The 25,000-nt window shown below is 41.4% G+C and overlaps 3 protein-coding genes across 11 annotated transcripts in view; 2 read left to right on the top strand and 1 right to left on the bottom strand.

Annotated features, from left to right (window-relative positions):
- Positions 1 to 7,564: 7,564 nt before the first annotated feature.
- On the top strand, positions 7,565 to 14,480 carry LOC111333135 (uncharacterized). Of its 2 annotated transcripts, XM_022938654.2 has the most exons (3): positions 7,565 to 9,672; positions 11,175 to 11,643; positions 12,072 to 14,480. In XM_022938654.2, exons 2-3 carry the CDS (start codon positions 11,476 to 11,478, stop codon positions 13,065 to 13,067), a joined length of 1,164 nt encoding a protein of 387 aa, XP_022794389.2. In that variant the 5' UTR covers positions 7,565 to 9,672; positions 11,175 to 11,475; the 3' UTR covers positions 13,068 to 14,480. The 2 variants fall into 2 exon arrangements, with proteins under 2 accessions (XP_022794389.2, XP_022794388.2); XM_022938653.2 differs by having other exon boundaries at positions 7,565 to 11,643.
- A 938-nt stretch (positions 14,481 to 15,418) lies between these two features.
- On the top strand, positions 15,419 to 19,236 carry LOC148733868 (uncharacterized). Its single transcript, XM_088755903.1, has 2 exons — positions 15,419 to 18,042; positions 18,802 to 19,236. Exons 1-2 carry the CDS (start codon positions 17,356 to 17,358, stop codon positions 18,895 to 18,897), a joined length of 783 nt encoding a protein of 260 aa, XP_088612029.1. The 5' UTR covers positions 15,419 to 17,355; the 3' UTR covers positions 18,898 to 19,236.
- A 1,110-nt stretch (positions 19,237 to 20,346) lies between these two features.
- LOC111333137 (uncharacterized) overlaps positions 20,347 to 25,000 on the bottom strand; it is a 17,049-nt gene continuing 12,395 nt past the window's right edge. For all 8 annotated transcript variants that reach the window (XM_088755894.1, XM_088755895.1, XM_088755896.1 and 5 more), the window contains 2 exons: positions 23,961 to 24,392; positions 20,347 to 21,897 (listed from right to left, as the gene is read on the bottom strand). In XM_088755894.1, the coding sequence (XP_088612020.1) occupies positions 21,506 to 21,897; positions 23,961 to 24,392 (824 nt within the window). In that variant the 3' untranslated portion in view covers positions 20,347 to 21,505. The remainder of the gene's footprint in view (positions 21,898 to 23,960; positions 24,393 to 25,000) is intronic.

Genomic DNA, 25,000 nt, shown 5'->3' with positions numbered 1-25,000 from the left:
TTTTTCATATATGAAAAATGATCCGGGCGCGCAAGGCATCTCGGATAGAAATGGGCCTTTAAGAACTAGCTAATACTAATATATAAGAATTTAACAATGTAGTCACCGAGTTGAATATATAAAATGTAATCGTTAAAAAGAGGTAATATAATTAAGGATAGATCCTCACCGCGCTAGAGTCCCGTGAGATCTAATGTTTTTAAGTAATTTTTAAAAGTAGTAAATGTTTGTATCTTTCGAGACTCGTCCAGTAAAGCGTTCCATAGTTTCGATGCAGCATATCTCCATGATCTTAGCCCGAAAGTTGTTGATTTTACTTTTGGGAGGTCCAGTATTGTGGTGCCCCTAAGGTTATCAATGGAGCATCTAACTGTTATAAGATCACGTAAGCTTTTTGGTCCTGCGTCACTGGTTAATATCTTAAAGACGGTGGACAATATTTTCGCTAATCGCTGTTCACGAAGACTTGAGAGACCGATACGCTTACAAAGTTCCTCATAAGGCGAGGACTTATCTCTAAAAAACAAAACGGAGCGCACGTTTGTTCAGACCAGCTTCTTTTCCTTATTTGGTTGTCTACCGGAAATGGGTGTACCGGTCACAAGGCCTGGAACCTCCTGGAACCTCCTGGAACCCCCGTATGGTGCCCTCCGAACGTTTATCATTTCGTTTGAGGCAGGCCGTGTGCGCACTCTGACTGCGTTGCATCATGGTCGTAAAACAAAAATTGAGTCATTTGCATCTTGACGCGTTGTAGTGAATATACGTGGATTGTAATGGGGATTCACTGTCTGTTGCCATTCCCTCGAAAGTTAAAACGTTTGACGGGCCTGCGCGACTCCTGTCATTCCTCCGTGACCAATTCGTTCTTAGGAGGCAACTGACGTTATTTAGATAGATTCGAAACTGAAATCTGCCTGAGAATCTCGACAACAGTTACACTCACAACCGATGGCGAGATGAATAATTTCAATGTCAGTAATTATATTCCTAGACGCGAGTTATTCAGCGGTGAATTAACCTATGACGTGCAAACGCATATTAGAGAGACAGAGACATTGTAATAGACAAACTTTTTCCACCGAGCGTAAATTCGTTGGTTTAACTTCGCGAACGAAGATTAAAAAGGTTTTCCACATTTACGTCGGCTGCAGGCACGTTCGTGGCTGACCAGACCGGTGCGGGAAAGGTAGATCCGCGGGCAGTATCTGTAATGAAAGGTGATGTCAGGATTGAAAGTGGAGGCGGCGCGGGCCTTCCTCCTCTGCCGCTTATCTTCCTCAAATTGAGCGGTGGCTTGGCTGATTGTGTGGCGCCAGGTATCACGGTCTGTAGCTAGGTCAGACCACTCTTTGTGGTCGATGTTAGAGGTGCTGATTGACTTCTTTAGGCTGTCCTTGAACCTCTTCTTGGGAGCCCCTCTCTCACGATGTCCAGTTGAGAGATCACCGTACATGACAATCTTAGTTAGGCGGTAGTCTTCCATTCGGGAAACATGACCAGCCCATCGGAGCTGGTGCTTCAGGATCGTGGCTTTAATGCTGGGAATCTCGGTCTGCTTCAGGACTTCGACATTGGTGTTGAAATCGCACCAGTGGAGGCAGATGTGGCTGCGGTAAGTGACCCATGTCTCAGAGCCGTAGAGAAGGGTGGTCAGAACAACAGCCCTGTAGACGCGGATCTTTGTTTTACTTTTCAGGTTCTTGTTGTTCCATGGCCAGACTCGTTTGTATAGTCTGCCGAAAGAACTATTTGCCTTTGCCAGTCTGTTGTCTATTTCCTTGTCCATCTTGACGTCGGATGAGATGGTACAACCCAAGTAGGTGAACTGCTAGGTTGATTTCAGTTGTGTGTCGCCTATGCTGACGCGGAGAGGGCGGTATTCTTCTTGAGGGGCAGGCTGGTGAAGGACCTCTGTCTTCTTGAGGCTGACCTCGAGGCCAAACAGCCGCGAGCCATCTGCAAAGCATGATGTAATGCGCTGAAGAGCTCGGTTATTGTGAGCAACAAGGGCAGCGTCGTCCGGGGAGAGAAGATCTCGTATCAGCCTCTCCTGGGTCTTTGTGTGAGCACGGAGTCGCCGTAGATTGAAGAGACTACCATCCAGACGGTACCTGATGTACACCCCTTCGTCAACATCCAAGTCCACTGTAGCTTGCTTGAGCATCATGGTGAAGAATATGCTGAAGAGGGTCGGTGCCAGGACACAGCCCTGCTTCAAGCCGTTGGAGATAGGAAAGGGTTCTGAAAGGTCGCCATTGAGTCTGACCTGGCCGCGTTGGTTCTCATGCAGCTGGATAACCATCTGTAGAAATGAAGTTGGGGGAGGACGAACAACACGTCCGTCGTGCCTCTGTTGGCTCTGAAGCCACACTGGCTCTCGGGGATGTTTTCGTCGGCGATGGTTGGTACAAGCCTGTTAAGCAGGATCCTGGCAAGCATTTCGCCAGCGACGGAAAGTAGTGTTATGCCCCGGTAATTGGAGCACTCAGACTTTACACCCTTGTTCTTGTACAGGGTTATGATAGTAGCATCACGAAGATCTTGTGGCAGCTTGCCCTGCTTCTAGCAACAGACGAGGAGAACCTGAAGTTTGTTAAGGAGTGCCAGACCCCCATTCTTCCAGATTTCTGGTGGAATGCCGTCAACTCCTGCTGCTTTGCGACTCCTGGGTTGATTTATGACTACTCTCAGTTCATCGAGGGTGAGTGGTTCATCGAGCTCCTCTTTGAGTGAGAGTTGAGGAACACGATCAATGGCAGAGGCCTGCACAGTGCGGTTAACACTGAGTGTAGTACACAGCGGTTAAAATGAAATCGGTTTTATTCACGTACCTAAGAGAACTAACTAAATAATTAAACACATGCTGTATATATGCAGGTCTCGAGGGTATTACATCACACCATCACGCCTCGCATTACATCGCGCATATTTGATGCTCGTTGGCATCCTATACACTACATTCCCTCCTTTCCTAAATGTTCAACATACAAATCAAAGCCTTTAAATTAACCAGTCGCTCGATAAAAGGACAAGAAGTTGAAGATATTCAGTTCATATCATATTCAGTTCATATTCAGTTTATATGGCTTTATAACGATCGGGCGGTCTTACAGTCCGGGTCGACCTCCGAACAGGCCTTCCCACTCCGGTATTTTCATTGTCTGGGAAATGCCTAGGTTGTTCTTGAGAATCTTCAGACGTTCCAGGAATCTCTTTTGGCATCAGTACGACTGTCGTCTCTGAAATTTTGCTTGCCCCTGGGTCTTCCACTCGTACTGCAGAACCTGCCTGTACCACTTGGTCTTCGTTGCCATTGGACACATCTCCGTGCTCGTTATACTTCTTTACAAACACAGTGTTTCTTTTCAGTTCAATGCCAGTCTCGTTCCTGAGCGTTACCTCTGACCCCGTCTTATGAACAACCTTAAAGGGATCAGGGTTAAAGTTGGTAGACAGCTTGTTGGTTTTCTCTGCTTTCACAAGAGCCGTGTCGCCAACACTTATGCTTTTGGGCGTGGCACCCCTCTTAAGGTCAGCGTAAGCTTTTCCCTTTAATTTACATGACCAATCTCGCTCTTGCACTTCCTCGCCTGGCACACCAACTGTCTCTCTCTTTAGCTCTGGCAGCTTGGATCTCATTTCGCGACCAAACATCATATAACAGGGTGTAGTCCCTGTCGTCGTTTGCGGAGTGGATCTGTACGCCATCAACCATACCAGCAACTCAGTTCTCCAGTTCCTTCCTTCCAAATGTGCGATCTGTATGCATTTCAGTAACGAGCGATTCTGGCGTTCCACCTCTCCATTGGCTTGTGGCCACAATGGAGTCGTTTTCCGGTGTTCGATACCATTCGTACGTAAAAAGGCTTCAAACTCTTCAGACACGAATTGGGGGCCATTATCTCTCCTTAGCGAGAATGGAAAACCGAATCTTGCAAACATGGGTGCAGGTGCTTCGATGACCTTGGAACTTGTCGTAGACTTCATTATAGCAACCTCTAGGAATCGACTATAGTAATCGACCACCACCAAAATACTCTCTCCAGTGGGTAGGGGTCCTAGTAGATCTGCTCCACAGTCCTGCCAAGGGGCACTTGGAGGAAAAACGCGAGACATCGGCTCTGGGGGGTCAAATCCAGAAGTGACCTGGCAGCCATGACAAATTCTACAAAATTTCTTAACGTCTTTGTCCATTCTTGGCCACCAAACTTTACTGCGGAGACGATACTTCGTTTTGACTATACCCTGGTGCCCTTCGTGTGCTAACCGCACCATCCTGTCGCGCAAGAGCCTGGGAACCACAATCCTTGTGCCTCGAAGCAAGAGTTCACCATACAGACATAATTCGTCCTTGACCTGTGCATACGAGGGAAGTATACACTGGTCCCCGTTCCCTGTCTTAACACATTTCTTCACCTGGGTCAATTCCTCGTCATCATAGGAAGCTTCCTCAATCTCTCTAGGTGATAGAGCAACGGGTACACAGTCCTCAACAATTGCTCAAACATAGTCATACTCCTCTCCATGGTCCACGTGATCCGAATTCAAGCGGGACAACGCGTCTGCTATATTGGTCTTTCCTGGGCGCTACACTACTTTAAAATCGTACCCTTGTAGCCTTAAGACCCATCTCTCTATCCTGGCGCAAGGTCTCGAAGTACTGGAGTAGATACGCTCCAGAGGCATGTGGTCGGTCTCCAACTCGAAGTCCTGTCCAGAAACATACATGTTAGACCGTTCACATGCCCAAACCAAGGCCAGCGCTTCCTTCTCCGTTTGGCTGTAGCGCCGTTCGACGTCAGTTAAGCTCCTTGATGCGTACGAGACAACTCTCCACATGCCTCTCTGCTGCTGGGTGAGAACTGCCCCTAAGCCAACTGGGGATGCATCAGCAATGATTCGCGTTCTTCAGCCAACCTTAAAATAAGCCAGTGTCTCCGCCTGGGTGATTAGACGCTTTAGTTCCTCAAAAGCTGCTTGTTGCTCATTTCCCCAGTGAAACACTACGCCCTTCCTGGTCAACTCTTGAATAGGCTTCGCTACGGACGCTACGTCTGGCATGAACTTCGAAGAATACTGGACAATACCAATAAACGATCGTACTTCGCTTGCGTCTTTGGGAGGTCTTGCATCTCTAATAGCGGCTATTTTCTCTTCGCATGGATTTATACCGTCACTAGTCAACTCATGGCCAAAGAACGTAAGCTTCGACAACCTAAACTGGCACTTGTCTCCGTTCACCGTCAACCCCATTTCACTCAGCCTATCCAACACAGCAAAAAGACGCTTGTCATGTTCCTCCACGTCACCTCCATGAACAATAAGATCGTCCGCAATGTTGGCAACCCCAGTACAACCCCTTAACACGTCTCTGAGGATTTGCTGATACTTTTCTGGTTCCGATGTCACCCCAAACATGAACCGCTTGTACCGATACAGCCCTCGGTACGTGACGAAAGTAGTAATGTGACGACTTTCCTCGCTGAGCAGGATCTGGTGAAAACCCCACTTGAGATCAATCTTGCTAAACACAGTACTTCCATTCAAGTCATGTAACAGCTCCTCGACGGTTGGAATTGGATGCCGCTCCCTGACGATTGCTTCATTCGCTCGGCGCATGTCAACACAGACCCTCACATCACCGTCACCTTTGGGAACAACCACCAATGGCGATATCCATCCTGACGGCCCTTCCGGCACTTTCTCTATGATATCCAGCCTCAAAAGTACATCAAGCTTTGCATCAACCTTCTCTCGCAACCCAAAAGGAATCCTACGTACATGCTACGCTACAGGCTTCACTGACTCATCAACATGCAGTTTTAATTCGTAACCCTTCAAAAGACCAACACCACTAAATAACTCCTTGTATTTTCCTCTAACGCTGCCGTCTGGTCGTCCTCCGTCAACACTGTTTGCCTGAAAAGGACCAACACGTAGCAGGTTTAGCAACTCGGCAGTTTCGCGCCCCAACAGCGTACGACCATCGCCCTCAACCACTATAAATTCAGCCTTACTTCCGTCTTTAAACTCACACCCAGCGTGCGTGACATCTGCTGTAAAAGTTCCTAGGGTCGATAAAGGTTCTACGCCACCATAAGCAAAAATTTCTTTCGCAGACTTCCGAGATTCACACTTGATCCCCTTCTGCTTTAGTAATTCCCAGGTCCGCTGTCCCATAACATTACATGAAGCTCCCGAATCAAAAAGAACATCTGGTACGTGCACACCACCGATGATCAGCGTTACCAACGCACTTCTTTCTTCCCTGTGGGCATCCAACTGCTCCACTGAAAAGGCATAATCGGGTCTTGACTGACGAGCTGGTGTTGCAAAATCTTTTTTGTCTTCTTCTCGGTAGGCAGGTCCGCGAGTCACTAGATTTGCCTCTTGCCCCAGTCTTCCGCGTCCACGTCCACCCCGACCAAATCCACCTCTGCTATTCCTCGTTCCTTTGGATCCCGACTGGGCGCCGCCTCGCTGATGGAATTGGGGGCATTTGACTTTGAAATGGCCTATCGTACCGCACTTCCCGCAAGTCTGACCTCGCGCCGGGCACCTCCAATCCTGACTAAAGTGTCCTTCCCGTCCGCAACTAAAGCACGCCTTCAATTTTCTGGGATTCTTGTTTCCATCCACTTTTCCTCTCACTTCATTGACCCGGTCTACCTGGTCCGTGTTGTATTGTTTCAGTTGTCTATCAACTGCTTCTTGGGATCTCGCAACCCGCAACAAATCACCCAAAGTAACAGTCCCTTCCTTTTCCAGGAACTTCCGGCGCAAGTGGCTGGAGTAACACTTGTCTATGAGTTGATCCCGAATGTAGTCGTCCTCGTTGACGCCAAACTCACAAGTCGCTGCTCGCTGACGCAATCTGCACACAAACTGGTCCACAGTTTCTCCACTCTCCTGCGAAATTTGTCTAAACAAATGTCTCTCAAAAGGAGCGTTTGACTTTGGAACAAAATAATTGTCAAGTACCTGAAGTGTTGCCTGAAAACTCACATCCTCGCCATCATCGGCTAATGTGAAATAAATTTCTTGAACGTCCATACCAGCAACGTGCAACAGAAGAGCTCGCTTTTGAGCGTCGTTCGAAACACCTTTTCCCGTCACGTACAAATTAAACGCTCGCTTCCATCTCTTCCACCGTTGACTTAAATTGTGTGCCTCTCCCTTCGGATTAAATGGTTCCAATCCACTGACATCTAAAGCAACCGTAGCCATTCCAGAACCATTAACAGAACTGCCAACAGCACCGCTTGTCGTTTCGTCAGATTCACCGTGTCCCGGCATCTCTGAAATAAATCCCTGGCGAAATCACTTACGAATTCCCGGACGAAACTCCTGAAACCTTGGACAAAACCTCGAAATCCTTGAAGTCCTCTAAATCTTCACAATTATCGAAATCCTCGTCGCCAATGTAGTACACAGCGGTTAAAATGAAATCGGTTTTATTCACGTACCTAAGAGAACTAACTAAATAATTAAACACATGCTGTATATATGCAGGTCTCGAGGGTATTACATCACACCATTACGCCTCGCATTACATCGCGCATATTTCATGCTCGTTGGCATCCTATAGACTACACTGAGGAGGGTCTGGAAGTGTCCGACCAGCGAGTGAGGATGCTGTTGTTGTCAGGGAGGAGTACCTGACCGTCTGAGCTGCGCAGGGGGCTCTCGACCTGGTGGGTGGGACCATACACTGCTTTCTGCGCCTCGTAGAAGCCTCTATAGTGACCCGCGTCAGCACACAGCTGAGCTTTCATAGCAAGGTGGTCCCACCAATCGTTCTTTATCCCTCTGAGTCTGCGTTGTAGAGCAATACATGCGTCGAAAGTTAGCCCTCTTCACAGGACAGGTCGGTTGTGCTAGGTGGGCTTGATGGGCTGCCCTCTTCTTTGCCAGTAAGTCCTGGGTCTCCGTTTCATTTTCATCAAACCAGTCCTGGTTCTTCTTTGGGTACCCAAGAACTTCTTCAGATGTCTTCAGGATGGCCGATTTCAGGTTCTTCCACAGGGTGTCATACGGGATTTGTTAATGGAGAAACTCGACGCCCGCTAAGAACGAATGTCGCGCTCCACGTTTAGTAAAAACGTACAGAGTTTCAAAATACCCTTCAAGTATAGAGGAAACTTGTATGAGGGTTTGAGAAACGTATCTCTGGAGTTATTACTGCAGGAGAGAAGTATACTCCGAAACAAAGAAAATTGCGCGCGCTCAAAAGAAAATAATATTTCCTTTTCAAAAGGAATCTCATCGGGCTTTGCCAAACCTCAAGAGCATACAGATAAAGAATTATGAAAAACTGACCCTTATCATCACATCGCAAAGGAAAGTCATCAAAAGATATCTCAATAAGAGCTAAACTTTGAGGGTAGAAGATTTAAAAGCGTTAGCGAATGGTAGGAGACGCACAGGCCTATCAAAACCTTTCAACGGTCGACTGCCTTTTGCCTTCCGGCTTTCCGGGGTGTCGCAACACGCAAGGCAGAGGTTTTCATGGATCAAGTGACTCTTTTCATTGCTCTAATTAAACTGTCCTTCATTCGATGACCAAGATAGAAGATTTACCACACAACACTCGCGATTATTTAATTTTCCTTCACTAAGGAAAGTAGATTTACAACACGATTGATAAATGCCCTTGTAGTAGTAACGCTATGTACAGTAACACATCCGAAACGCAACAATGGGCCTTTTTGCTCCACAAGAGGGTCTTAGTTAAACACCATCACTTAGAATGCATAAAAAATTTGTACCGTTGGAGCGCGTTTGAGCGCGTTTGGTCAGAGCTGTTGAAGAAGTATCAAAGTGGCCATACAAATCTTTGAAAGGCTTCAAACTACGAAGTACAACGAGTTTGACTTGCTCGAAAACCGGTCTCAAACTTCATGCTAAAATACAGTGCTTGCGTTTGTACTTGAGAACGAAATAATACGTGACAAACACGCACGAAAAAATATTTCTACACGTTCAGAATGTATGAAATTATATTTACCTATAGTGAAAGAAAAAAGAAACGGCCTAACTTTTACGCAATATTCAGTCAAGCTCTATCCATTTCTACCGCTTTTACCGTCATATTGAAAATAACGCTACCACAATGCAATGCAATCGGAGTGCGCACACCGCTTTCGTTTGAGGGGCCAGTAAAACGCAACGGGTTGGGGAGGAGGGTTGGGTGTAGGTTGGTGTATCATCAGTAGGAACAGGAAGACCCAGCTTCATCTTATTCTGCTGAGAGCTGTACCTTGTAAATTCAATCAACAGAGGATGTCCTTCTTTCTTGATTAAACATTATGTCCGAAGTGATCAATTTAAAATACCGTATGAGTCGCGTTCGCCCAGGTTCAGCTACAGAAGAAAATGAAAAATAAATGTCCACTTTTTCCGTGAGTTTCCCTTACATGCTACTTCGGCAAAATTGAAGATCGCTGCCGTAATTTAAGCGATGGGATAGTGCTATTATTTACGTGCACGATGTTTTTGTTTAAGTCTGGGATGTGTAAACGTCACGAAGCCTGTTTGCGTGACTTGGAGATGGTGACCCCTCTCAGGACATAGAATTAATTAATTATTCTTTGTGTTATTGAACGGTTGTATTTTGAAACCTTTCGCCGGATAACTCGCCAGTAGCAAACGGAAATCAAACTGCTTGTGGTAAGTTAGTATTTTCTGGTCAGGTGAGTCTTTGAAGTCGATTGGGTGCCGAGAAAAGCGAAAGAAACGGAAACTCGATAAACTGAATTGTTTCAATTATCGAATTTCGACCAGAGAGAATTCAAATAATCCACTTAAACAATCTTGAACAAACTGGGAGTTCATCGTCACAAGGAGAAGAATATATGATATTGGAAATCCCAGTGGTTCTGAAATTCGTGACGATGAATTAGTTTTTATAAATTAAATCTGCTCTTTTTTCTCTCTCACTCACACTGTACAAGAAAAGTTATAGTCAGACGTGAAGGTTTGAAGCTGTCGCTTCGCAAACAACGTTATCCCATACATCACCATTCGCTCTGATGGAGGACTAACGCTCGAAACTTTGAAACTTTTTACGGTGGATAATTTATATTTATCAACTCAGTTGATAAAACCAAAACTACCTTGTTATAGACCGACGCAGCATCCTCGTTTATTTTGGAAACTTACCCCCTTTATTTTTAAGGATTATCGTGACTCGTTGTGTGGTGGCCTAGTGTGGTTTATTTTTAAGGATTATCGTGACTCGTTGTGTGGTGGCCTAGTGTGGTTTAGTTCAAAAATCTCGTCTGTGACTAAAATAAAGGAGTTTATGAGCAACAAAGGAAGTATTTTTAGCTTACATTTCGCGTGACGGAGAGCCGTACATCAGTTTTGCATGTACAGAATTCGTGAATTGATTATTTCAGTCTCCTGAAAACATTATGTTGGTCCTTTTGCACAATATCCGAGTCTCTTCTAATCAAAATGAAGCCATGATGGGCCGGCTTCGAGCTCGTTTAGCTGGTTACCTATCGCGTAGGAGAGAGAATTGATTTATTTAAAACCCGGGGTTATTGAATGACTCATTTTCTCGGAAACATTATTCATCACCTCATTATTCATGATTTATTCATGCCCATGAACTTAACTTAAAACCGTGAAGTGTGCGATAGATCATATACGCCAGATTTGATCGTTAATGAGGCGACTTCAAGTAAATCACAGCTAAACTGACTGATTTAATTAAGTATCATTCAGTTAGATCAAACGAAATTCGAAGGCTTAAACTGACATGTTTTGTTAGCTGATGGAAGATTAAACACGGCCGCATTTCGTTCGCATTGACCGTATGTGTGAATCTTATTTAGCGCCTGTTCAGTACGAACTTGACTCTTAGTCCGAAACACTTTCTTTGATTTCATTCATTTTTGCTTTATTCTATGAGTTTCAACTTTATTGTATTCGAATGATTTTCATTTAATTTCATTTCATTGCGGCAGTTGACGACATTTCATGTTATGATATCCGGGTTTTCCAAGAAACTAGAATTTATCGTTACTATTTATCGTTACTATTTATCGTTCCCGTAGCTGATAAAGGAGTTTGTATCAATTGGAAGTTTAGTAAGCATCGAACTTTAATTCAGTGCTATTTGATTTTTTTCCCTCATTATTTCATATTTTACGCCCAAACGCCAGGATAATGTTTGTTACGGCGAAGATGTTATTCTCTCTGTTTCTGAAACTCCAAGTGATCATGGACTTCCTTTGAGTTATCCAGGCCAACGTTATCACTGAATGCAGAAATGAAAACAACTGTATTAAAAACTACAGCGATGTTTACAACTCCTTAAGATCAGAGGAAAATTACTATAATATCGCGCTTGCCCTTTACCCTTCAAGAGAACCTTCATCTGTTGTTGTCCGTATCAACCTGTACTCAACGAATCAGTCTGACCCCCACACGGGAAGAGATTCACCCGTGCAGTATACATGGTGTATGTCATGTCTGTACGCTGCCATCCCTGCTAATGTTCTTGAACTCCTATCCCTTGGTGCCATTCTTATCTCATCGCGTACAAAGGACCTGGACATCACAATTGCACCGTTCTGTTGTAATGTGTCGAAGGATAAGAGAATTGTGACCATCGACAGAGTTTTGTCTGAGGTAAGTTACAGAAAAATGTCAATTTATATCATACCTAGTTGGTGGGACGGAGAGGTGCCTATTTTCATTCAGGACCATGTGAGAAGCATTGGTTCTTTTTTAGTCCAAAAGATATTTAATATAAGAAATCGTAGAACTAGCGGTTCGAGGCAGTGGAATAGCGATAGGAACACTTTTAATTTTTCTCTTGAGTTTATTTTTGCCGGTACAAACAAAAAATTAGAGTGTGAATATACGGCTTTGACTACACCTGAAATGTTTTCTTATCGACCGATGTGATATCGTTGGTTTTGGTTTTGTGACATTCAGTCGAAATGCACGGAGTGCAGGCAACAGACGCTGGTACACTTGAGTTTAACAACACATGGAAATAGCACTTGTTGGAAAAATTGGTCAATATTTTTACTGCTAAAATCTTCTTTTAACAGCTTCAAGACCTGGCTGACAGTCCAAAAATCGAAAATCCAACACTTAACACGGTTGAGTGTGTTACAGAAGGTCATACTCCGGATATAGCTAGCGTCACGGCAAAACGTAAAACGTACATCAGAGCGATGCTGTGGAGCTCATTGAGTTTTGCTTTTTTCTTTGGGCCATTATTAGCTCTCGGTAGTTTCATATTTCGTTTCATGGACGAAAACGATGACACTCAGGCAAAGGGAAATAGACTAGAGCTAGCACAAGCCGTTAGATGTACAATCTTTTTACTAGCATTCGTGGAGTTTGGACTTATTTTAACTGTCGTGGGATTTGCCATAGATTCAGCGGCACCTTGTGAGATATATATTATCCTTGGGGTGATTTTCGTTGAAGCTTTGATAATAATGCCTATGGTAGCGAAAAAAAGGTGGTTTAAAGTCTTACCTGAAAATAAGAAATGTGAAAAAGTGGTTGTCTTTATGTGGGGAAACCTCACTGCGTTTCATTTTAGCTGGCTGGTTGTTGGAATAATGATTAACACATTATGGGGTTTTACTGTCCTGCTTGTTATTTCCGTAGTTATTTCTGCCTTTGTGTTTGCAATTTATATCTTTCTATGTTCCACCAAGGCAGCTTGTGAGCAAACTGCCAGGATAGCTGGCAGGAAAGCTGGCAGGAAAACTGCCAGGAAAGCTGCCAGGAAAGCTGCCGGGGCGGATAAGTTAAGGTTCGGGTTCATCTGTTTCAGTTCTTTACTTTCCGTCATGTCGCTTGTAGTTGTCGTAATTTTATCAGGGCAGGCGTTTTTTGGCAGAGAGTCTGCAAATGAGTTAATGAAAACAGCTCTGCTGTACGTTACCACTGCATTTATTTCCTGGATTGCTCGTAAGGTTAAAGAAGAAGGAGACAAGACTAAGAAAAGTGGGGCAGGAGGCGCTGAAAAGAATGATGAACGGCAGGACCTGGTTGAGCCAAACACAAATGAGCTAACTGAGATCAACTGAAAAATCTAAGCGCTGTTAAAATGAATCACTTTTTATTCAATTGTGTAGCTTTGCTAACAGTTTTATTGTACATGTTTACAGTTGGACCCCGATAATTCGAACTCGGATAATTCGAAGTCCCCGCTAATTCGAAGTAAAATTCATTTCCCTTGGTTTTGCCCCACTTTTCTCAGTCATTTTACCTCGGATAATTCGAACTCGGATAATTCGAAGTCCCCGCTAATTCGAAGTAATTTCTGTTCCTTTAGGTCGGATTTTACCTCGATAATTCGAAGTTAAGTTACCAGCTGAATGAAAAAAAAAACAGACGCTGTCGGAAATTAAAATATATATTTATGTAATAACAGTTTCGAACATTTCACAGCTCGTGAATCCCTTTATAATTGTGCAAAACAGTTCTCTGTGCATTAATCCCTTTACTGTATGTGCGGTGCTTTATAAAAGTTATTAACATGTCGATGTGATGAAAATCCATGTGCCTAAAGAGTTGACGAAAAATCCAATTTTAGTCTTTCAGCTTTGTCAACTCTCTTTCAAGAATACTGACGTATTTCTTCTCTCCTTCAAACAAAAGTTTGCATGGCACTTGCATCCCTTCACCGTCGCTAAGATTAACAGGCATGCCTGTCACAATAACAATGCATGAATTTCTATTATCCACTCTCAGAAAATAAAAGATTGTCTTAGCGAATCGTCCACTCTTTCCCTTCTTCAGATGTCCAACAATGGCTTCTTGATCTTGCATCACACATACGGCATATTTGTCCACTGGGTTATCGGGCTCTCTTCTGGTTGAAAGTTTCAGTTCATTCACTGTTGCTTTCCAGATTTCCTGGTAGTCGTGATATCCCTTTATGTAGGAGTTAATCTGAAGCGAAGCAACATTCCTTGGGCAGACCATTATTTAAGCAGAGCTTGATTTAGTAAAATCAAAGCCGGTATCTAGCAGTTGAGTGCATGCGTCTAATGACAAGGACGCGATATGAGTAAACAATACACGCTAAATCACACTTTTAATTTAGCGGAAGTGGATCACTTTGTCGGTATCGTTTTTCAATTTAGGCTTTTTTCCGAGGTGCTAATTGGCATGTACTTCTGTACTGGAGCTTGTGCGGTGATCAAACGGCTCTAGAAAATCGAACTCAGTTTCGGCTGTTCACTAATATCACGAAAATAGGGTAAATAAAGTTATGCAGGGGTAAAAATTGCGTATTTATTTTTGACCCCTATAATTCGAACCCCCGATAATTCGAACTATTTTGCTTTTCCCTTGAGACTTCGAATTATCAGAGTCCAACTGTAGTTTCTTTCAGTTTTGCTTCATATTAATAAAGGAAAAGCCTTTAAAAATGTCAGCCTTACCTTCGCTTGCTTAAAAAGAAACGAAAAATAAACTGAAATTTTCATCTTGGACCATTAGTTTCACGTTCTTCGAGCAACCAGTCTAATATACAACTGTACAGTTATACTTCATGACAAACAGGGAAGAATTCGTTGTTTAGTTGAAGCTTTTATACTTGTTTAGGAGCAATGGAAAATTTCAAAGTAATTTTAAGTTGCTTGAGAGTTTTGTATACCAAGTGGTTATTGAAAAATCTACCTCTTACCAACCTTACTAATGAATATGTATGACCCAGGTGAGGGAGCTGAACGTTAACCAGCGGGCTCTTTTCGCGGGTAAAGCTTAGCATTTTGTATTTGGAGGCATTGAAGCAGATGTTGTTATACCGAGTCCACTCATCCATGTTGGTTAGGGTGTTCTGCAAAGACGAGCAGTCTACATAGATGTTGCGATGCAGTTTAGCGTCGTCAGCACATAGGAAAGTCAAAACATCGACCTATAGCAACATCTGAGAGGTCGTTGATAAGTACTGTGGATGGCAGTGGCCCCAAATGGCTGCCTTGAGGAACCTCAGAGGTGTCATGGGCTCTTTGTGGAGTTGGGCTATTAATAACAACTCGTTGGACTAACCCAATTAAGTAGCAGCTGTCTTGGCACCATATATGCCTCAATTAAAGGAGAACGCGGTAGTCGACGTTGTCAAATGCCTTGGCAAAATCCTTATAAATCACGTCCATCTGGATGTTTTTATCAAAGTTTTGTCCGATAATATAGTATAGACAATAATTCAGAGACACATGAGCGATTTCTTAGGAACCCTTGTTGTAAATGGGTAATTAAGTCATTAATGTGGTCATACAAACGATTAAACATGCAGCAGTGTTCCAAGACTTTGTTAGCAATCGGGAGAAGCGATATGGGTCGGAAGTTTTTAGCAGGCTCTTCTCAGTCTATCTTGTGAATAGATGCTACGTCTGTGGATTTCCACTCCAAAGGAATTTGATCACCACAGCATGATCTGTGGAACTCTGGGGCGCATAAGATGCCCAGCATAGCAGAAAAACTCAATAAGAACAGGGACTACGGCCATCTCAACCAATTCAGAAAGTCCCATTATAGCTCAGTAAAATATTATGAAAATAATATTTAGGATTGGAAACCGAAAAGTCTCCTTTTAAGCTAAAAAAAAAAAAAAAAAAAAAAAAAACCAGGGAAGCTTTTTGACTCCAACCAATTATCTGTAGGTACATGATATTATCCTTTGAAAAAAAAGCCGTCGCTTCTATGCAAACAGTCACGAAGTGTTACCTTTCAAACTTCCTCAATACTTTCGAGTTAGCGACAACTGATTGAAGTCACCATAAGAAGACAGTAACCAAGACCCTGCTACTTGGTAAGTGATAATTTTTAATCCATTTGACTGTCAAAAGTGTCTCTAGCCTCAATGACAAACATTCTGGTGCTGCGCTGACTAGACTGTAACGAATCGTTGTTTGCTTGTAAGGTATCAATCGACATCCCAATGGACAGATGAAGGGAGATCGTAATTATTCATCACAGTGTGTGTTTACAGTCCGCTTTTTTTTTAATCGCGAAGAAACAAAGAACAGCTGAATGGATTTCTCATTCAAGTGAGTACACTCAAATATTTTAACTCTCATCGCCCTGTATTACCCTCGTCTGATTTTCGCAACGTGCGTTGTACCTGCGAGGAGTAAAGTCAACTTTTTACCAACTGTGATAATTCTTTCTAAAGCAAAATGATTGTTTGAAAAGACATGTACAAGATTAGTAGTGCGTTCATAACACAGCTAATATGGCAGACCATGGTGGGACGTAGGTCTTAAAGTTTGCAATTTTTGTCGTTTTTGGATCGGTTTTTTCAGTTTTTGCACTGCTAAAATCTTGTGTTTCTCGGTTCTGATGCCTGTATAATTAATTACCCTTTCGTAACGCTTGGTTTTCAGTCCTCGGCAAAAAAAAAATAGGTGCGGTTTTTTTCGGATTTGGTATCCGATATGGTTTCTGATTTCCGTTCAACAGTTCGTGATCAGCGCCTCAACTGTGCAAGCTTCCTCAGAGTCTGTGACGAGCGAACTGAGCATGGTTATATTTCATATGAAGATGTATCTTGTAGAAAAAAAAAGATTGTCTGAATTTTCGGTATTGATGTTTTAGTCGGTGGTATTGCGGTTTCAATGTAAACTCATTGCGGTTTTTTTTGGGAATGAATCATCAGTAATAGGTAATTTTTTTAGGCAGTTTTGCGGTTTTAACAAACCCCAGGTCAGGGGGGGCTATCTCCCCTCCTCCCTCCCAGACTGGTGCGTAAGCGTGTCAGCAAAAGGTATTTTAGTGGGTTCGCGATTGTGTGACTTAGCCATTATGTCACAGCCAGACGAAACCGAATATTTTGGGGGGAGCTCCTAGGCCATTACTAATGGCATATAGCGCGATACAGATGTTTATTTGATTTCTTTATTGTTTGATAGTCACGAAAGGATATTCATATTCTCTTGACAGTTAGTAAACAAGAGAACATATAGATGAAGAAAATATACCTTGCCGACAGCGCAGAAACGAAAATAGAAGATTTGATGAGACTTCGTCAGACACATTGAATATTCATGGTTGACGATTTTTTTGGCGAATTTTGGTCAAATTCTTCAAAACGAAAACAATTCGGCGGAATTGACGATTTTGACGAATTTCTTTAGTCAAATTCGTCTACGCGAAACTTGACGATCTTGACGAAATTCCGTCATATCAGCCATTTTCGTTGACGCACGTATTTCTGGACACATCTGTGCAATAGCGTCGCATGAAAACTTGACTTTAATTTCATGATGGGGAGCGAGGATGGCGCAATGGTGAGAACACTCGCCTCCCACCGCTATGGCCTGGGTCCGATTCTCTGACTTGGCGTCACATGTGGGTTGAGTTTTCATGTTAGTTCTCGTCCTTAATCCGCGGGTTTTTCTCCGGGTCCTCCGGTTTTCCTCCCTCTGCAAAAACCAACATTCCAAATTCCAATTCGATCTAGAAATAGTGGACAACAAGAGTCACCCAGTGGAACGTCCTTTACTAAATTATCATTATTATCATCATCATCATCATCATCATCATCATTATGGTAACTTTTTTTCATCATTCTCGACAGTTGAATACAAAATGGTTACGATGCCGAGGTTCTGGTTTGTTCTTCTTTCCCTGATCCAAGTCACAATCATCACTTACCAAACCCAAGCAAACGTGTTCAGTAGATGCAAAGATCATGCGGACTGTTGTAAAACCTATGACGATGCCTACACTTCTTTAGCATCACCGCAAAATTACTATAATATTGCACCTACATTGTATCCTTCGAGATATCCCTCATCTGTTCTTGTCCAAGTCAACTTGTGCTCAACGAACCAGTCTGACTATCATACCGAAGGAGCTTCACCCGAACAGTACACAGGGTGTATGTCATTTCTGTACGCTGCCATCCCTACGAGGGTTCTTGAATTCCTATCCCTTGAAGCTATTCTTATCACACCGCGTACACGGGACCTGGACATCACAATTCCACCGTTCTGTTGTAATTTGTCGGAGGAGGAGCGAATTGTGATCATCGAGAGAGTCTTGTCTGAGGTAAGTGAGAACATGTCGGAAAATCTTTCCCTGGGTTTAGGTTAGTGGCTAAAGGGGTGGTACTCACATCCTTTCGTGGACTGTATGAAGAGAGGTACCTCGTCAGCTTATTGGTCCAGGTTCGTTGTTTATGGTTCCAGGCTCTCGCTCAGAGGAGATGAGCAAGATAGCACAGGGGATGGAGCGACCGTTGGCAGTTGTCAGGGAAAGCAGTGTGGAAATGACTTCTCTCCCCATTTATTCATACTGACAATTGTATTAGTTTCACTTTCCACCGCTATGTGTTAATCGGGTCTACAACAATCACGTGGTACTTCCCATGGTTGGTCATTGAGTAGAATTCCATGGGTTTTACTCTCACTACTCTCTGACAGATTAGAAATTTGCTCAGTGTGAGGTAATCACCTGACACCAGCACTCTTGGATTTTGGTCAGATATGAATACAAGATGGACTAACCATTAGCCGTAAAACGGAAAAAGAATTTTGCCGTTAGATCTTAAAATTAAGAAATGTTAATTGTTAGTCGAAAGAGAAGTCAACCGTAGAAAAATGTTTCTTAATACTGTGTCATTTTCTTAAGTGTCAAATTACCGATAGCCGTAAAATGGCCAACGTTTAGCGTTAAAAGATCTCAAAAGCCGTCTCTCCATTCACACCCTCATAAAACATAACCTAACATTCCCTGGACGATACGAAAAACATTATGTCAACATTTCTTCACCATCAATATTTTAATATATCAATCGTTTATTAACAGCTTCAAGACTTAGCCGTGAGTCCAAAAATCCAAGATCCAACTCTAAAACCGCTGAATGCGTTTCAAAAGGTCCCACAACGGACATATCCTCTTTAACAGGATGTGAATTTTACATCAGAATGATGCTGTGGAGCTCATTCGGCTTTTTTCTTTGGGCCATTGTTGCCCTTGTTACACTAATATGTGGTGACTCTGCCAAAAACGACGTAAAAACAGCAGAAAATGAGAACAAACGAAACCTAACAAATGCTGTTAAGTATACAATCTTCTTTTTAGTGTTTGTACAGTTTGGAATTCTTAAATATGTCCTTTTGCTTTCGATAATATCAGAATCTCCATGGGATATTAGTTTTATCCTTGGGGTGATAATTTTCGAAGCTTTGATAGTACTGTTTACAGCAGCAAGGAGGTTTGATTTCTTGCTTGAAAAATAAATATGCGAAAAATCTTTTATATTTATATGGGGAAATCTTTCAGCGTTTCAATGTTGCTGGGTGGTTGTTGGAATAATGATCAACACAGTATGGGGTTTCACTGTCCTGCTTGTCATTTCTATCATTCTTTCTTCCATTGTGTTTGCAATTTATAAGTTTCTTCAGGCAAGGGCATGTTCTGGGGCTGATAATGTCAAATTCAAGTTCATCTGCGCTATTTCTTTATATTCCGTTCTGTCGCTTGTAGTTGTAGTAATTTTATCAGGGTAGCTCTTTTCTGGCAGAGACTCGGCAAATGAATTACTGAAAACTGCTCTAGTGTACGTCATCACTGCTTTCGTTTCCTTGATTGTCAGTAAAGTTAAAAAGGTGGATATAGAGTAAGGAAAAGAAAAGACTGAGAAAAGTTGTAAGAGGCGAAAAGCTAAAGGTTAAAAGTTCAATATTTTTCAGGAAGAAACAATATTGTGAGTTGGAATCGATCTGGCTTGTTTGATATCATCAGTCAACCCTATTAATTCTTAGGAGGGAACAAAAAGAAATTTCTCCTGACAATGGCGATACCAGTCTTTCATCAAAAAAGAAAGAAATAATATATAAACTGGAATACAGTGTTTGTAGAAACACTTACTTTGCGGTAAAAAGTACTATCTTATGGAATTGTCTATGGGTCGATCTTGAAGGCGAAGAAAACCGCATTCGCTTATCCATCGAGAACTAAAAGTAAATTTAGATTCCAGCCTCGTTTCCACGATGAAATAAATAGCTCATGTTAAAAGAGCCCTGTATTTTGAAACGAATGCCACAATTCAACTGCTCGAACTACCTCACGCTTCTCAGGTCTTTCTCTATTACAATCAAGTGTCAGACCATTTCTGTGCCGATGGTTGAACGAAACACATTTTTTTGGTACTTGCTCCTTGACTATTAAAGCAGTTTACAGGAGACATTTAGTTTGAAAGTGCTTGCTTTGCACTTCAAAGTATACGTAGCAAGTCGTGTCTTACACGCAGTAGTTACCATCATTATTTGTAGATGGTAGAAATAAGCGATTAGGTGTGTATTAAAGATGCAGCAAAACTAGATATTAAATAGGGATAAACATGAGAACTGCTGAAACGTTTTTCATTTTATTTTGATGCTCATTTACTAGTCGCTCACAGCTCTACATGTGTGCGCAAACATTTCCATAACTATCCACAAAAATACCCACTTGCTTTTGGATAACAATTCGGTGTCGCTGTCAACTCCTCTCAAAAATTAACGGTCTCGCAATTAAAGAATTTAATCATACAAAAGCGTTCTTCATCGATAGTCATATGTAAAAAAGAACTTTTAGACTAAGATTTTTTATTGTTACAGTATCAATATATAAGGAAAGCTAGGGTTGCATAAGAGAGAGCGTTATATGATTTGTATCTCATTTAAAACGAGGTCGGTTTATTGGTACCAAAACTCATTAGTTACAAATGAAATAAAAAAAACCAATTGTTTCTTACAAAGCGCCGTGACGGGTTATGTTTCTTTTGCCTGTATGTTTGATACATGGAAAGTTCCTTGTGTGATCGATTGACATTGTTGTATATTGTAAAAAGGATAGGGCTTTCTGTCAGAGATCCTTTAAACTAACGAAAAAAGACTAATTCTTTGAATTTTTGACAGTAGGGAATGTTGTCATTTCACTCGTTTTGCAAAAAAAGCTGGCTAACAGTCTTCTTGAGAACCAAATTGTTAATGTACAAATTTATAGCCACACTGTTTTAAAAGCACGCGAATAAAAGATTACAGGAAAATTAAAAAAAATCTCATTTTAAAAACTGTATATCCCCATGAACTGTTAAACCTTCTAACTCCCATTGGTGACCAAGACAGAATTTCTCCTTACAATATCAATACAATATCAAGTAGACGAGTGATGAGAATACAGAAAAAGATTCATTAGTGGATTATCACTTGATCAAACATTAAATTCGCCAAACTAACATCTTAACAAATGTGTGGCAAACAGTAAGGAGAATTGGAAATGAGATCTTGGAAGTGAAAGGGTTAAAGAGTCTTAAATTCTAGATGAAATACTATGAAGTCCTATGATCGTTTCTCTGGGTAAAGGTGCTTTGCTTTACTTAATGTATGGGTATACTTGATATTTGAAGTCACTACACCACTTCAAAATTTGCCAATTGATAACAGCTGCTATTGTTGCAATGTATGAAGAATTGTATTGTACATGAATTTCCAAAATTGCTAACTATTAAATTTGTTCTTGCTTTTCATCTCTTTTTTGAATATACCCAGTCCTCAACTATCTGTGCCACATCTATTCTTCCAAAATCCTTGTGTTTCAAAAGTTCAATTAATTTTGCCACTGTTGCCTCAGACCTTGATGACCACGTTTTAAGAATTTCATCAGCAGGGTTTTCCCGCTGTCCTACAAATTCAATCTCAACTCTGGACAGCCCAACCATGTCACCCAGCATTCTGAAGTCGTCAGATCGCACATGTCTCCGAACATTCAGTGACAAACAGACTTGTGAATATACAGGTAAAGGTATATCTTTTACACTCAATAAAAGCCGGCTTCTTCCTGCATCTACCAAATCAACCTCAGGGTCATTCACTTGTTCACTCTCCTCTCCGTGCCCCTCCCTTTTCCTATCTTTTCCTGTGAAGAAATAACGATGAAATTAATTGTTCATCAGTATTTACTATACAGTAACTTCGAAGAAGATAAAAGGTCTTATTATTTGAACGTATAGTGATCTCTTCAACTAGACCTTGTAAATTGAAAATTGGTTCATGCAAGATTCTGCTGCACTGCACTTCATGACTGAAGTACCTTTATTCACTTTTTATTCCCCAAGGTTAATACAGAGGCCAAATAAGAGAAAAAGAGATAATCATTGCCTTCCTACTAAACTGAACTGAGTTCACTTTAAAGTTGATGGTAGCCGTTTTACGACAAATGATCGACTTTATCCAGTTTTTACTTGGGACAAATTTTGTTAACCGTGTGTTTAAAGATTGGTCCGTTCCGACAAAACTTTTTCAAGTCGTGACAAACCATCCACACTAGCCGAAAACAAACAAATTAAAAAAGTGTTCACAATATATAAATATGTTAAAACTCCCAACTGGCAGGAGGCAGATCAACAAGTGCAGCTACGAAATGAGGGCAGCCAACAAATCAGGTGAGTGGTAAGATGATGAACTTGAAAGCAGGACACTAGTTTTCAATTCCACCGTCCTTACCACTCGGCAGTGGTGCATTCCCTCTCAAAATTAGGACTCTAATTGCTGTCGGCCTATTAGTAGGTTCCCGTTTAACATAGAGTCAGCCTCATGTAGGTTTTACTCTGTTACGATCATCAGACGTTGCGGAATGACTTTGACTTTTGTAACAAGTTCTTTAACAATAATAACAGTACCTAAACATTTTGATCACATCACACGATAGTTTAAACTAACTGAGGATTGTATTAATCCAGGCTGGACTAGTGCGGATTTTATTCGTGAGTTGGGATGACTATTAGTTATCCCGGGTCATGTGACAAAGGTCACGCCAGAGTACTTTGTAGGTCACGCACGGTGTCATTTTGAGTGAAAAAAAAAAAAAAAAAAAAAAAAAAAAAAAAAAAAAAAAAACAGGTTTTGAATCAAACTGTAGTTTTAAAATTTTCGACTAGATCTGTATACTCTGTTTAATGAGTATAATCTTTATTATCTGATTCGTATGATCTGGTTTGAAATATTTATAGACTAAATAGAAACGTGACAAAAACGAAGCGCCTATTACAACCTAAAGCACATGGTATATAGTCTATATACCATGTTACGCCTAAGTTGCATAGGTCGTAAGAGGCACAACTGCATCTGTTCAGTAAAGATAGGTTTTGTGGCTTAGTGTTCTCTTATAACTCTTAAAAGGATGGTGCTTTACTTTCATTGTCAGTCTCCATCGGCTCATATTGTTCCAAAAGGCAGGAAGATTGTCCTAGTTGAAAGAGTATGAGTTTTTTACCAATTAAGTTACATTTCATAGGGGCAACTTTTCAGTTCAATCAATAATAGTAGCTTAATAGTAGCTTAATAATAGCTAGTTGGTTGTACATTACCTCTTCGTATCCAAATTCTGGAGTCAAATTCAAAATTGGAGCTATACATGAGTGCTTGACCAGACAGTTTTAGCAATAAAAGTATTTCGTTTGGAATTTCAGCTTTCGGGCTTTCGAAGGGTGTATATGAAATTTTAATGACCATGATATTGATACCACCTATCTATGAAAGTATGAGGAGTCTACGGAAAGAACCAGTAGTTTTCTCTAACACCTAGAATCCCTAGAATTTCACATAGGCAATAAAAGGGGTAAATTAAATATCTTCTACGAAAAAGGGAATAACATAAGTATTCGATTAAAAATTTGTTCACATTTTGTAGCGTATGCTAAGCAATAACCTTTTCGATTGCATTTTGAAAGTATGGTGTGTAGCTCTTTTAAACAAAGTTTCAAAAATGAACCTGATGTTAGAAATGCAAACATGTAGTATTCGATCCAGGTTACCATAGCAAATTCAGTGTAAGCTGATCATTGCAAATGTTGTATCGTCAGGTGGTGTACTGTAAGTAGTGTGTTGTAAGAGAGTGTATGCATTGTAAGAAATGTATCCTGTTAAATGAAAAACGAATGTCACCTGGCCATCTGCAAGTTTGACTTTACTTTTTCTAACCTGTCCCTTGTCCACTGTTTCTCTCTTCTTCTTCCTTCCTTTTCCTCTCTTCCTCTTCCTTCCTCTTCTTTTCTTCTTCCTCCTTCTTCTTCCTCTCTTCCTTTTCCATCCTCCTCTTTTCTTCTTCCTCCTTCTTCTTTCTCTCTTCCTTTTCTATCCTCCTCTTTTCTTCTTCCTCCTTCTTCTTTCTCTCTTCCTCCTCCTTCCTCTTCATTTGTTCTCTCTCTTTCCTTTTTCTCACTTCATCCTCTTTCTTCTTACTTTCTTCTTCTCTCCTCTTTTTCTCTTCTTCCCCCTTCATCTTCCTTTCTTCCTCCTGCTTCATCTTCATTTCTTCCTCCTCCTTCCTTCTTTTCTCTACTTCCTCCTTCAACTTTCTTTTGTCTTCCTCTCGTCTCCATTGCTCTTCCTCCCTTCTTTGGTTTTCATCCTCTAAATGCAAACAACAGCCACAATTACAACCCAGTACAATAATGCTCTCAAACTATCTGTGCACCTCCCGTGTACTTGAGTGTACACTTGAGTATACGCATTCTTTTAAACATAATTATAAAGTTGTGTCTCTCAAAAAAGAAACAACAACTTTGAGTTTAAATTTACAAGACATGTTTCGACATTCTCATGTCATCTTCAGTTGCAAATGAGCATTTAACTGTTGTACATTTGAATTTATATTAAGGTACGTTACAAACTACGTGTCAGGGCTTACGTTACATTTGAATGTTAAAAACGCGAAAAATGTAAATAGCGCGCGCTTGACTAGATCTAAAAATATTTAAATAAATAAATAAATAATAAAAATAAATTAAAAGACCAAGGAACAACATAATTAAAAGGAAAGAGACAATTCTAGATGTTTCAATTGCTGATTAAGGATAGGTTTTTCCCACTTAATATGCAATGCCTCTTTGATCTTAATTTGGTATTTTGAAGCGGCAGAATCAAAGATCGTGAAACATTCAGTATCACAAGAGTCAAGACAAGCCCTTGATGATTGCAGGTGCTTGTAAATATGCGAAGTTTTGTCCGACAAGAGGTGC

Source organism: Stylophora pistillata, chromosome 4, assembly GCF_964205215.1.
Source record: "Stylophora pistillata chromosome 4, jaStyPist1.2, whole genome shotgun sequence".
Lineage (NCBI taxonomy): Eukaryota > Metazoa > Cnidaria > Anthozoa > Scleractinia > Pocilloporidae > Stylophora > Stylophora pistillata.
Note: the sequence above shows the minus strand (reverse complement) of the source record. Positions and strands in the feature narration are given on the sequence as shown.

Coding starts and splice junctions, on each gene's coding strand:
- LOC148733868 (XM_088755903.1), top strand. CDS start 17,356: ATGTTAGTTCTCGTCCTTAATCCGCGGGTTTTTCTCCGGGTCCTCCGG. Junction 18,043..18,801: donor TCGAGAGAGTCTTGTCTGAG/GTAAGTGAGAAC, acceptor GTTTATTAACAG/CTTCAAGACTTAGCCGTGAG.
- LOC111333135 (XM_022938654.2), top strand. CDS start 11,476: ATGTCATGTCTGTACGCTGCCATCCCTGCTAATGTTCTTGAACTCCTA. Junction 11,644..12,071: donor TCGACAGAGTTTTGTCTGAG/GTAAGTTACAGA, acceptor TTCTTTTAACAG/CTTCAAGACCTGGCTGACAG.